This window comes from Narcine bancroftii, chromosome 1 (genome assembly GCF_036971445.1).
Source record: "Narcine bancroftii isolate sNarBan1 chromosome 1, sNarBan1.hap1, whole genome shotgun sequence".
NCBI classification, from domain to species: Eukaryota; Metazoa; Chordata; class Chondrichthyes; order Torpediniformes; family Narcinidae; genus Narcine; species Narcine bancroftii.
In genome coordinates this window covers 22,741,847-22,753,889 of record NC_091469.1, presented here as the reverse complement: position 1 = coordinate 22,753,889, position 12,043 = coordinate 22,741,847, and the positions used below count along the sequence as shown (strand labels likewise).

Here is a 12,043-nt window from a genome sequence, read left to right as displayed (position 1 = left end):
TGATAGGTCTGTACTATCACATGTGTAAAAATCATTATGGACATTTGGTAGTTTCTCAAGGATAAAGTCATGTTGGTTTATTCCCTGCACTGGTTCACTTACTACCTGCTGCAGACTCCATCTTGTACCTATGCCCTTCAGGGCTCGATCAGTGCTAGAACTTCCAACCTACTCTTGGTGATGAATGAACGAACAAATAAATCCTCCAGCTAGAGAGCATTTGGTGCCTTTGTTATTTCCAGTGGTTCTTCCAAGTGCTGTTAAACAATGAGAATTATTGATTCATCAGCTTGGGGAGGATGCCAGTTGGTAATCAGTCAATTTAGTTGCTTGTGTTTGATGTGAAGCCATGTGACAGAAACAAAGACTAAATACATTTTCAAAAGTAATTTTTATTAAAATACTGGTGACAAACACTCTACATAAAAAGTTGCCAATATAATGCTTAAAGATTTAAAGGAGGATGAAAACCACGTAATACTGAAATTATTTCATTTGGAATAAATGAATGTAACCCAATTGGAATAATATTTCCATTGTTTATTATGGTTTAATTTGATTCAAGAAAACATAAATAATGTAATAAAGATGTTATTGCTTAGATAAAAGAACCTGTGGTCTTCGTGGGGCAGATATTTAATATTTCATAATGCAATCCAGCTTTAGTGCAACAGCACTTACGAATTATTGATACTGACTGGACAAGATTCTTTTTCTGTACAGTTTTAAGTCCATTAAACAAGTGACCACGTCAGTCAGCTTAACCTGGTTTGCCTCTATGTACAATTTATTATACAATACAAAGGGTTAATAAAATAGGCTCAGGATTCTGACACAAGGTCCTAAGGACAAAAAAAAATACGAAACACTCTCAGGTAACAATGAAACCAATCATTAGTCTGAACATGGATTTAAATTCAAAAACAAAAGCAAATATTGTATAATCTGAACATAGGAATGGGCTTCAATAATGGAAGTGGTTATTGGGAAAGTAAAAAAAGTAAACTAAAATCTCTACTATTTTTACAATTTTATTTGTGATGCACAAGACCAGCTTTAGCACAGCAATGTTTTTATTTTACAAGAAGCTCGCAGAGAAGAAACAGAAAATGGCCATGGCTGCAAGAGGCTCAAATGTATGTGGCTGCAAAACAATGGAAGTATCCAACAGATTCTTGAATTTACAGTGTGCTTTTTAATCACTAAGAATACACCAATGACTTGCACTTTTCTGTAACCACTTGCAGCCATTGTTAATTTGCTTCTCTTCCCTCAGTTAAATCAAAACTGTTCTATAAAAAATATAAGGAACTAAAGTACTTTTATGCTACCTACTTAAAGTAATTATCAATATGTATTATTGAGTATTATTCCTGTATACATGGAATGCCTAATGGGATTTAAGAAATGGCATGTTTGTAGGATGGTGATGTTTCAAAAGATCTTCTTTCTGAAAAAAAATGTTAGACAATTGAATTGTTCACTAGCAATGTTTTTCACAAGCTGAATTATATAATTACTGTGAATGCCCAAAGACCCTAGGTTTTAATGTCAACCCTCAAATACATCTAGAAAAAAACAAAGACATTTTATAAAAGGGGATTTTCTTTAGTTGTTTTCAACCTTCAAAATGTCCCTGGTCTTCATCTGTAACTCAGTTGAGTAATGGTACAGTAATATAATACATCCAGAGGAGCTGGTAAGACTTTGGCCAGACTCCTCCTCCTGTTGTTGCCCCAGGGAGCTGTTCAATTGGATTATTTACCACCTGTAAATCACAGCCATCTCATTCATTCATTGTCGTTCATGTTCTGTGATGTTGAAGGACTGTTTCGAACTGGTAGCAAGTCATAGTGACATGGAATGTGACTGTTCTTGGGGAGGTCGTAAGGGCCAAATGGAGCGTTGCCACTGCATGTTCCATGAACGACACTTACAGTTGGTTCTGGATCACAAGAATAAAAGGTTAATGATTATGCTTGTTAAGGTTTATCTGCAACACAGAGATACACTAATTCTCATTAAAGCATGGAAAAGTTAGGATATTTAATGGAGGTGTTTTGAAATTGTGGCTTCAATATAATATGAGAAACAATTCCCCACAACTGAAGGATCAATTAACCAGACGACATAGATTGAAGGAGATTGAAAAAAGAACTAGGAGTGAATGTAGGGTGAGCAAACAATAAGCAGGAGGAACTCAATGGGTCAGGCAGCATCCATGGGTAGAAATGGTCAGTCGGTATTTTGAGTCCTTTGTCAAGTTCCTATGGTATCTCATTGCTTGCTCTAGATTCCAGCATCTGCAGTTTTTCGTGAAAGTAAGATGGCTTGTTTCACAGGACCAATTGCTATTATTTGGAAATTCCTAATGACAATGACACAGCATCTACCCTTGATGAGAGCAGTCAGAATATTTCCTTGCTGATACTCAAACAGAAACATATATGCCAGCTTAAGCAATGAGGGAAGTGAAACATGAAACTCTGCATGCACTGTGATTGTAGTCAAAACACAGAAATACTGGAAGAATTCAGCAGGTCTCACAGCATATATAGGAGATAAAGATATATTACCAACATTTTGGGCCTGACCCCTTTGTCAACGTGTGGTGATACAATCACTACACTGGCTGCTCCTACCGGCCTACTGCGGGGGTAATCACTGTATCTGTAGGTAGTCAACCTGGGAGGCTGGCCCCACCTACTTACTGTCAATCGCCGGCCCATATAAAGACTCGAGCTGGCCCCTTTGGTAGTCAGTCGAGCACGTGGAGCCTTGTGTGTACGAGCTTAAGCAGATTAAAGCCTGTTTGTACAGTCTATGAACTTTGTGTCTGAATTCTTCACACATCAGCGCTCACACAAGGTATGAGCAAAAAGCAGGCAGGTGTTTGGCACCTGAATGGTGGTAAGGGTGAGAGTGTGGACACAAGTGTAGCATTTCCTCCAGTCACAGGAGTAAGTAACAAAGGGGCGATGAGTGGACGAGGGAGTCAGAGAGCAAGCCACCTGCAAACTGGAAGACAACACCTAATATTCCATCTGGGCACTCTCCATCCAGATGCAATTAACATCGACTTCTCCTGTTAATGTTAAGGCCCTCCTTTGTCTCCTTTCCTCTAGCTCTCCACCCCATTTCCTCTCCAAAAAGTTAACTATCCCCTTTTCCCCCTTCTCTTCCCAACTTTTTTTCCTCTTCTGCCATATTCACTCATGGCCTCTTGCCTGTTGGTCTGTGCCCCTCCCCCCCCCCACCATTTTATTCAGGTATATGCCTCCATTTTGCTCATACCTTAATGAAGGGCTCAGTGTGAAATGTTGGTAATATATCTGTGAGACCAGCTGAGTTCCTCCAGTGTTTCTGTGTTTTAACTTTAAGCAATGAGGAAAGATGTGGGGAATGGCTTGGCTCTGTTTGCTAACAACTCTTGGGCAATTTTTTGCTTTCAAGGTAGACAAAGATCTGTAATCTTAACAAGAATGCTTGTTAATTAAATAATAAAATGTAGTTTGTTGTCAGATGTTTTGCAGTCTATCATGCACAAAATATCATTTAAGAGGTAATGATTATATCAAACATACCAACTTCATAGACATTTTTATTAGCTGAAGTAGAATTGCCAATCTCAGCATATGGTGAATCACGGCGAGCTGGAGACTTCATTTCCACATAGCCACACTCTGAATTTTTGGATGTAAAAATTGGTGGATCCTTGATTGTGGCATATGGGTTCTCTGTACTGTTGAGTGAACAAGTGCTGGCACTAAAACCAGAAGTCTTTACTAGATCTGTGGTATTGAAAAAAAAATCACTTATTAACAATAAAAAGGGTTTGAATTTAAAAATACATGAGATTACAATCATTTATTCTGGAAGGCATGCCAACAGGTGTTTCAAACCCTAACCTGCACAGGGGAAACACATTAACACTTTGTCTGTTGACTGCTTCAGAGAATTTAAAAGTTCCTTCGATAATAGTGTCTTGGGATTTGCGCTCATTCTTCCTTGGTAGTAATACATCCCCACAGTTGCTCTTCACCAGACCCTGCCCCCATAACCACCTCCCTGTGATAGCAGTAAATCCACTCAAATGTTAAGAATAACAGTATGAGCTCGTCGAAAGAACCAAAGACTTGTTGATCCAAACCAAGGCTTTTATTAGCAAAAGACAGGAGCTCTTCACAGGTGGCCGACCAGTCCGGAATGATCTGACCTGGCTAGGGAGACAACCCTTTAAAGCCCAGACAATAGGCGTGGCTTAGCTCTCAGCCAATCGCTGTAAGCACAGTCTAGATACAGTAACTATATACACTATGTACATTGGTGATAGATCTGTACTATCACACAGTAATACTTGCATTTTCACCACAACCTCATTGTTTTCTAAGATTTAAATGTCAAGTAGTTATGCTTCCCTGCCTACTTAATTTTTCCATGCTCATTAAACCATTTTTCATTCAATATTCACATACTCAACATGCTAATACACATTTCTCAATATTCTGGATTTTAACTTTTCTGTATTGAGACCAAAGTTTCTATGCTCTTTTGTCAAGCTTGATCTATCTTTGAAATTGCCTGATCCCCATTAAAGTTATTCTGTCATCTTTAAAATAAAGTGTCAATCAGACCTCAAATATACTCTCTGGGTTAAAGAAGTCAAAAGATTCACAATCTTCTGAGAGGTTTTTTTTTGTCCTTTTTATTCAATGAGCAACTCCTTATCCAAGATTCTAGAGCCCACTGATTTATCATATATAGATTGCTCTTCAAGAACACAGAGCTCTAATAATTTTATATAAATCTTGCTTTTCTTTGTCTGTGATTCATCTCATTTCACCATTCAGTTGGATTTGACGGTGGACTCAAGACTCAGTTTGATGATGGCTAATCTATATCTTATACTAACTAACTGTTTGGGTTCTGTAATTTCTTTGCTTAAACAGTAAAAATCTAGCCAGTCTTTTATTATTTAATAACCACCAGTCACAGCAAATGTTTGAGGAGAAAGTTCCCCAGATTTCCATTTCCTTTGCATGAATGACCTGGTTCTAATTTTGTTTTCTTTGGTTGCTCTACACTCTTTATAGCAGAGGAAGTGGGTTCTCTCCACCTATTCTTTCAAATCTTTTCAGTATTTTAAACACTTGGATCTTCCAGTCATCTGTGGCACTGGATAAAATCTTTTGCATCTGTCCTATTATTTCATTCCTTTCTGTCCTGATGACAATTTCTCCTTTGTCAAGTTTGCTTCTTCAGATGAAGGTGATTAACATAAAACATTAAATTTGTTTTTCACTTATGACTGATCTGCTAAACATTTCCAGTAATCTGTATTTTTATGTATCTCTTCAGCTTGTACAGAAACTGATTATTGAAGGTGGTCTTTTGGCCCACCTTTCTTGTGCTCACTTAGTAGTTCTCAACCTTTTTCTTTCCACTCACATACCACTTTAAGTAGTCCCTCTGCCATTGGTGCTCTGTGATTAGTGAGGGATTGCTTAAGGTGATATGAGGGTGGAAAGAAAAAGTTTGAAAACCAGTGTTTTAATTGTGCCTAACTGACTTGTTATGTGCGTGGTTTCATAATTCCAAAGGAAATTGGCCAATGACAATTTTTCTCAAGCAAAATATTTCAGTAACAATTGGGTCTAGAGCAGTGATTCTCAACCTTCCCTTCCCACTCACATACCACCTTAAGCAATTCCTTACTAATCACAGAGCACTTATGGCAGAGGGATTACTTAAAGTGGTTTCTAAATGGAAAGATAAAGGTTGAGAACCTCTGTGCTAACTCTTTGAAATGGCTTTAAAATTAATCTCCACTTCAGACCGTTCCTCCGCTCCTGGTGTTGCAAAATTTTCATTTTCAGATCTTTTTCTAATTCTTTTTGATGTGTTATTGTCAACCATACCCTTTTTTTCTCCAGGATTTCTGAAGTTGAGCTCTTCATTCCAGACTTGAGATTGAAGTTGTGAAGTCTGGGCTTTTATTGGCTGTATGTCAATTGACAAGGCTATACTTTCAACCAAAAGAGGCCCAGGAATTTGATACTTAACCTAAGAGGCTAGATTTAAACAGTGGTGGATAAATGTTGCAAAAGCATTTCCGATTCCACCACCATAACTTTAGCTCACTGAAATTCCATATGCTTATGTTGGCAAGCTTTCTGGTAAATAGTCGGTTCCTAAACCATGGATGCAGCGTGCACTGGTCCACTGGTAGGCATCCGCTTTAGGTTCTATAGCAGCACTTCGCAAATCCAGAATCTCTATCACTTGGAAGGACAAGGGCATTCGATGCATGAGAAAACTATCAATCGAGATTTCCTCTCCATATCACACACCAGAAATTGTGAGGCTGTTCTCCCAATTGCAATGGATGTACATTTTTGAATTCACTACCCAACTACATCACAAACAGCTTTGACCCACTTGCTGGGGCAGTTCAAGAAGACACTTTGCTAACAGGTTCTCAGAGTCACCAGCAACAGCTAATATAATTGCCATCCTAGTCAGCAATGCCCATGGGCTCAGAATTAATCCAGCTCCACAATTATGTTCTCATAACACTGGACAATAAAGATTATGCTTCTTGAACATGTTTGGATGTATTTTATGGATTTTGAGTTGCTGATCATGTAAATCACCTTAAATTTTCCTATCATGTACAGTTTGTTAGATATTACCTATTTTGTGATTTCCTTCAAGTATCCAAAACCATGAAAGTGCAACATGTCATTGAAAATTCATTTTCTGCATTTGTGTTTGGACTTCTCTGCCAGGAGGCATCTGAAGTTGAGTAGAAACTAAAATCAGTGGCAGAAAGTTATTAGGTCAGTTGAAGTAACACAATGTGTCAACAACATTATGTGATTAAACATGCTAAATTCAAAATGTTAATGGTTCTCCAATTTCCTTCATGATACCTGTACAGCAAATCTGAAATTATGTTTGTGTTCAGCTTGAAGTTTGGTATGCTCCATCAATACTTCCAATGCCATAGAGTGAGGAATGATAGACTTTATTATACTTCAGACTTGTAGCTGGCCTAATTCCATGTGCTTGACTGAGGACAGGGAGAAGGAGGTCGACCTTTATTCCAGGGTCACAAAGGGTGGTGTTACCAGGGAGCAAGTCACCAGTGGGGGATGGGCCAGCGATCCATCAGCAGTTACATATTCACATATTCGTATCACCACTCTCATCCCCTCTTTTAAAACAACTCAGCTGGTCAGGTGGTCTCCTTTGCCTCTGTGACCGGCGCAGTTCCACCAGTGGTAGAATGGTCGCCACTATTGCCGGTCATGTGTCCTGAGGCTGGCGAGGGAGGGCTGGCTCCGTTGGAGGTGGGGCTTGGTTGTATATGGGGGTCCGAGCAGCTGGAGCAGGGTCCGGGGTATATGACGTGGTGGGTAGAGGTGGGTTGTTGACCGGCACTGAGTGTGGCGGTGTGGATGTAGGTAGGACCTGGGTTGAAGGGGATTAGGAGTGGGCAAGGGTCTCCAGCATGCAACAGGTCCTGGATGGGGACTATGTCCTCATCGCTGTCCGTGTACACCACATAGGCATACTGAGGGATGGCATGCAGGAGTTGCACATCTTCGACCCTTTGCATGTTTCCGCAGCAGGACGGGTCCTGGGGATGAGAGCCAGTGTGGCAGTGTGGTTCTGGTTGCTGACTTCCTGGGGAAGGAAAACATGCGTTCATGTGGGGTTGCGTTGGTGGCAGTGCATACCAGAGATCCGACGGCATGGAGGACTTCCTGCCAATGGGACACTGACAGGCCTTTTGATTTAAGAGCCAGGAGAATAGTTTTCCAAACTATGGCATTTTCTCTCTCTATCTGGCACTTATCCCGGGAGTTGTAATTGGTTGTCGTACTAGTGGTAATGCCTCTAGCCAGCAGGTACTGCTGCAGTTTTTCACTCATAAAAGAGGACACCGATCATTGTTGATATCATTCGGATATCCGAAGAGGGTAAATATGCTGCAGAGTGCCTTTATGACGATGGCTGAGGTCATGTTGGGATGGGATGGCAAAAGGGAACCTGGAGTACTTGTCATTGATGTTTAGGAAATATATGATCCTGTTGGACGAGGTTAGGGGCCCCTTGAAATCAATGCTGAGCTGTTCAAAATGGCGTGTGGCCTTTATGAGGTGAAACTTGTTGGGCCAGAAGAACTGTGGTTTACATTCCACACCAACCCGACAGTATTTGATCAATGACCTGACATCCTCAATGGAATCGGGAAGGTTCTGGGTTTTCATGAAGTGGAACAATCTCATGACACCGGGGTGACAAAGAATGTCATGGAGGGACTGGAGGTGGCTGAGATAGGGCATCTGAGAGGTCATTGAGCTTGTCTGGCTGGTATAGGATGTTGTAGTTGAAGGTGGAGAGCTCGATTCTCCACCTCGGGATTTTGTCATTTTTGATCTTACCCCACAATTTGGTATTGAACATGAATGCAACAGCTCATTGGTCCATTAAAAGGGTAAATTCCTTCCTGGCCAGGTAACAACATCAGTGGCCTATCATCTCAATGATGGCCTGCACTTCCTTCAGTACCATGATAGATACGAGGAAAAAAAAAGGCTACCGGTCTGTTTGCCTGGTTGAGAGTGGAGGCCAGCAAAGTCGGAGGCATAATTTTCCATCTGAAATGGGATGATTCGTCCACGGCATGCATCGTAGCTTTGGCGATGTCTCCCTTGATCTGGGAGAAGGCCGCTTGGGCTTCTGCCAATAAGGAGAAGGTTGTGGATCTTACCAGGGGATAGGCTATTTTGGCATAGTTCGGTACCAATAAGAAAGAACCCCAGGCACCTTTTTAGCACCTCGAGGTTGTGTGGGATCAGGATTTTCATAAGGGGATGCATGCGGTTGGGATTGGGGGGCGATTACACCACAAGCCACGACGCATCCAAGGAGGACCAGGTGAATTGTGCTAAAACATACTTATTCTCGTTTTAGGTCAGATTGAGGGACTTAGCAGTATGGAGGAATTTGGCAAGGTTCGCGTTATGGTCCAGATGGTCATGGCTGCAGATGGTGACATTATCTAGGTAGGGGAACGTGGTCATCAGTTTGTGCTTGTCCATCATCCGATCCATTTCCATCTGAAATACGGAGACACCATTGGTGACTCTGAAGGGCACCAGAGAGCAGGTCACCAGCAGGGGACAGGCCAGCTATCCATTGACAGTCAAATGTTCACATATTCGTATCACCACAAAGTTATCTATCATAATCTCCAATTTCGTTTCAAGAAGCAAACCTTTTGAAAAGATTTGTTGTCCAATGTAATGTTGCTTGAGAGCTTGCTCATCTATGGTTCAACACAGTTCCTCAGAGATTGATCTTTGGAAGTGTCAATGTTTTGAAAGCACAGCGAACATTAATTTTTTTTTTTACCTTTTAGAGATTTTCCAACGTATCCTCTATCAGCACCAAAAGCACCTGTGAGCAAACAAAAAAATGTTCTAAGCAATATTTAAACAATAACTAAGGCAATTTATAGTTTTTAATTTTTTAAAATTTAGACATACAGCATGGAAACAGGCCATTTCAGCCCATGAGTCCATGCTACCCAATTAACCAACACCCCAAGTATATTTCAAACAGTGGGAGGAAACTGGAGCCTCCAGGGAAAACCCACATAGGCATGGGGAGAACGTACAAACTCCTTATGGACTGTGCAGGTGATGCACCATCAAAAGACTATTGTAGAAGCTTTTATTCACTTAAGAATGCAAGCACATCCATACTGCTTAACCCTAATAGTTTAGCACAATCACCCCTTGTTTTTAAAAAGAGCCCAGCAGGGTGAAGTGAAGCTTACAAGGTTACAATGCAAAGTCACAAGTTCAGTTTTTCAGTGGTCTGGTCATTTGCTGGGACTATCGTAGCACCGGTTGTGCTGCAGTGGGGTCCTGGATGATCTCGGGTGTTTGTACGAACTCATCAGTGTTCTGTGTGTAGTTAGGCACCAATGAGTCTGGTGTAACCTCTGTCGGGACAGAGGCAGGGTACCAGGGGTTGGGTGCATCATGTGTGTTCCATGGTGAGGAACAGCCATGGCCTCCAGGGCCCCTGAGGGAGCCAAGTCCCTGACAGAGATGGTGTCTTCATGTCTGTCTGGGTATGCCACATAGGCATATTGAGGGTTGGCCATGGAGGAGGTGGACCTGTTCGACCAGGCCAGACTTATAGCTCTTCACATGCTTCCGGAGTAGGACATCAACAACGTCGGTAGTGTGGTCCAACTTGCAGAATTCCTGGCAAAGAAAAACATGTATTCATGCGGTGTGGAATTTGTGGCAGTACATAGCAGGGACTTCATAGAGTGGAATGCCTCCTGGAGGACCTCTTGCCAGTGGGAGACTGAGAGGTCCTTAGACCCAATTGCTAGAAGGAGTGCCTTCCAAACTGTAGAATTCTCCCTCTCCACTTGCCCATCACCCCAGGGGTTGTAACTCGTGGTCCTGCTCGTGGCGATGCCTCTGGCCAACAAGTACTGGCACAGCTCATCACTCATAAAAGAATGGCCCCCCCCCCCCCCGGTCACTGTGGACATAACTGGGGAAGCCAAAGAGAGTGAAGAGGCTGTGCAGGGCTTTGATGACTGTGGCAGTGGCCATGTCAGGGCAGGGGATGGCAAATGAAAAACGGGAATATTCATCAATGATGTTCAGAAAGTACACATTGCGGTCAGAGGAGGGCAGGGGTCCTTTAAAATTGACACTGAGTTGCTCAAAGGGGATTTAATTAATTGTGCCCTGTCTGGCCAGTAGAAGTGCGGCTTTCACTCAGCACAGACCTGGAAGTTTTGTCATGGATCTGATCTCGTCAATAGAGTAAGGCAGTTTGTGTGCTTTAACAAAGTTAAAAAAACCTGGTAACTCTGGGGTGGCAGAGATCATTATAGAGGTTTAGGAGTCAGTCAATCTGTGCACATGCACAGGTCCTGCAGGATAGGACGTCTGGCAATTCATCAAATTTCCTTGGCTGGTACAGAATATCGTAATTGTAGGTGGACAGTTCAATCCTCCACCTTTGCATTTTGTCATTTTTGATTTTACCCCACTGCTGACAGTTAAATATGAATGCAACTGCACGTTGATCAGTCAGCAGGGTGAACCTCTTACCAGCCAGGTAATGGCACCAGTGCAGTACTGCCTTGACAATAGCCTGGGCCTCTTTCTCAACTGAGGTGTGCCAAATCTCGGGGTCCGGTAGGATATGTGAAAAGAAGGCTAATGGCCTGCCTGCCTGGTTAAGGGTTGGTGCTAGGGCAGAGTCTGATGCATCGCTTTCCACCTGAAATGGGGTGGATTCATCCACAGCATGCATTGTGGCCTTAGCAACTGAAGGCTGCACGATGCTCCACTGCCAGGGGGAAGGATGTGGATTTGATGAGAGGGCGGGCCTTGTCCGTAAAATTGTGGATCCATTGGGCATAATAAGAAAGGAACCCGGGGGTGTGCCATGTGATGACATGGAATTAGACTGCAAATCCATACTCTGCTTGAAAAAGTTGAAAAAAAGTCAAATAAGGTTGAAAAAGTTAAGAAAAACAGAAAAAAGTTTCTGAAGATCTAAAGAACAATCTAAAATGTCACCAAAGAAATAAAAATCAGCTGTAGCAGTAGAAGAAATTGAACAAGTAAAAGAACAAGTCAAAAAGAAAGGCCTACCTTGAAGAAGGATCCTGGAGCAGTCTGGAAGGTACTGCCCAAGGGAAACAAGCCAAGAGCTAGGGAGACCTTGGACCATTGGTGTACAAGGTCTCTCCTGACAATGGCCACCCACTATGGGTGAAGAAGTGACTGAGCATGTGCGAATCCTCGCGCAGGCGCTGAGCATAAAAAAAGGAGGAAATTTAAAAAAAGACTCAAGGCTTCCAGCTCCAGTGGACAAGAAGAAGAGCAAGAAATCTGTTTCAAACAAGGTTTTATGGTTAGAATATTGAGAAAAAATTAGTCATTTATTTCTACAACTGATATGAAAAATTACATGGATAATTTCCAGCAAT

At 41.9% G+C, this 12,043-nt stretch overlaps 1 protein-coding gene across 6 annotated transcripts in view; it reads right to left on the bottom strand.

Annotated features, from left to right (window-relative positions):
• Window positions 1–376: 376 nt before the first annotated feature.
• The window catches only part of megf10 (multiple EGF-like-domains 10), a 227,157-nt gene continuing 215,490 nt past the window's right edge, over window positions 377–12,043 (bottom strand). For all 6 annotated transcript variants that reach the window (XM_069921930.1, XM_069921958.1, XM_069921937.1 and 3 more), the window contains 3 exons: window positions 9,424–9,468; window positions 3,585–3,791; window positions 377–1,945 (listed from right to left, as the gene is read on the bottom strand). In XM_069921930.1, coding sequence (XP_069778031.1) covers window positions 1,791–1,945; window positions 3,585–3,791; window positions 9,424–9,468 — 407 coding nt within the window. In that variant the 3' untranslated portion in view covers window positions 377–1,790. The remainder of the gene's footprint in view (window positions 1,946–3,584; window positions 3,792–9,423; window positions 9,469–12,043) is intronic.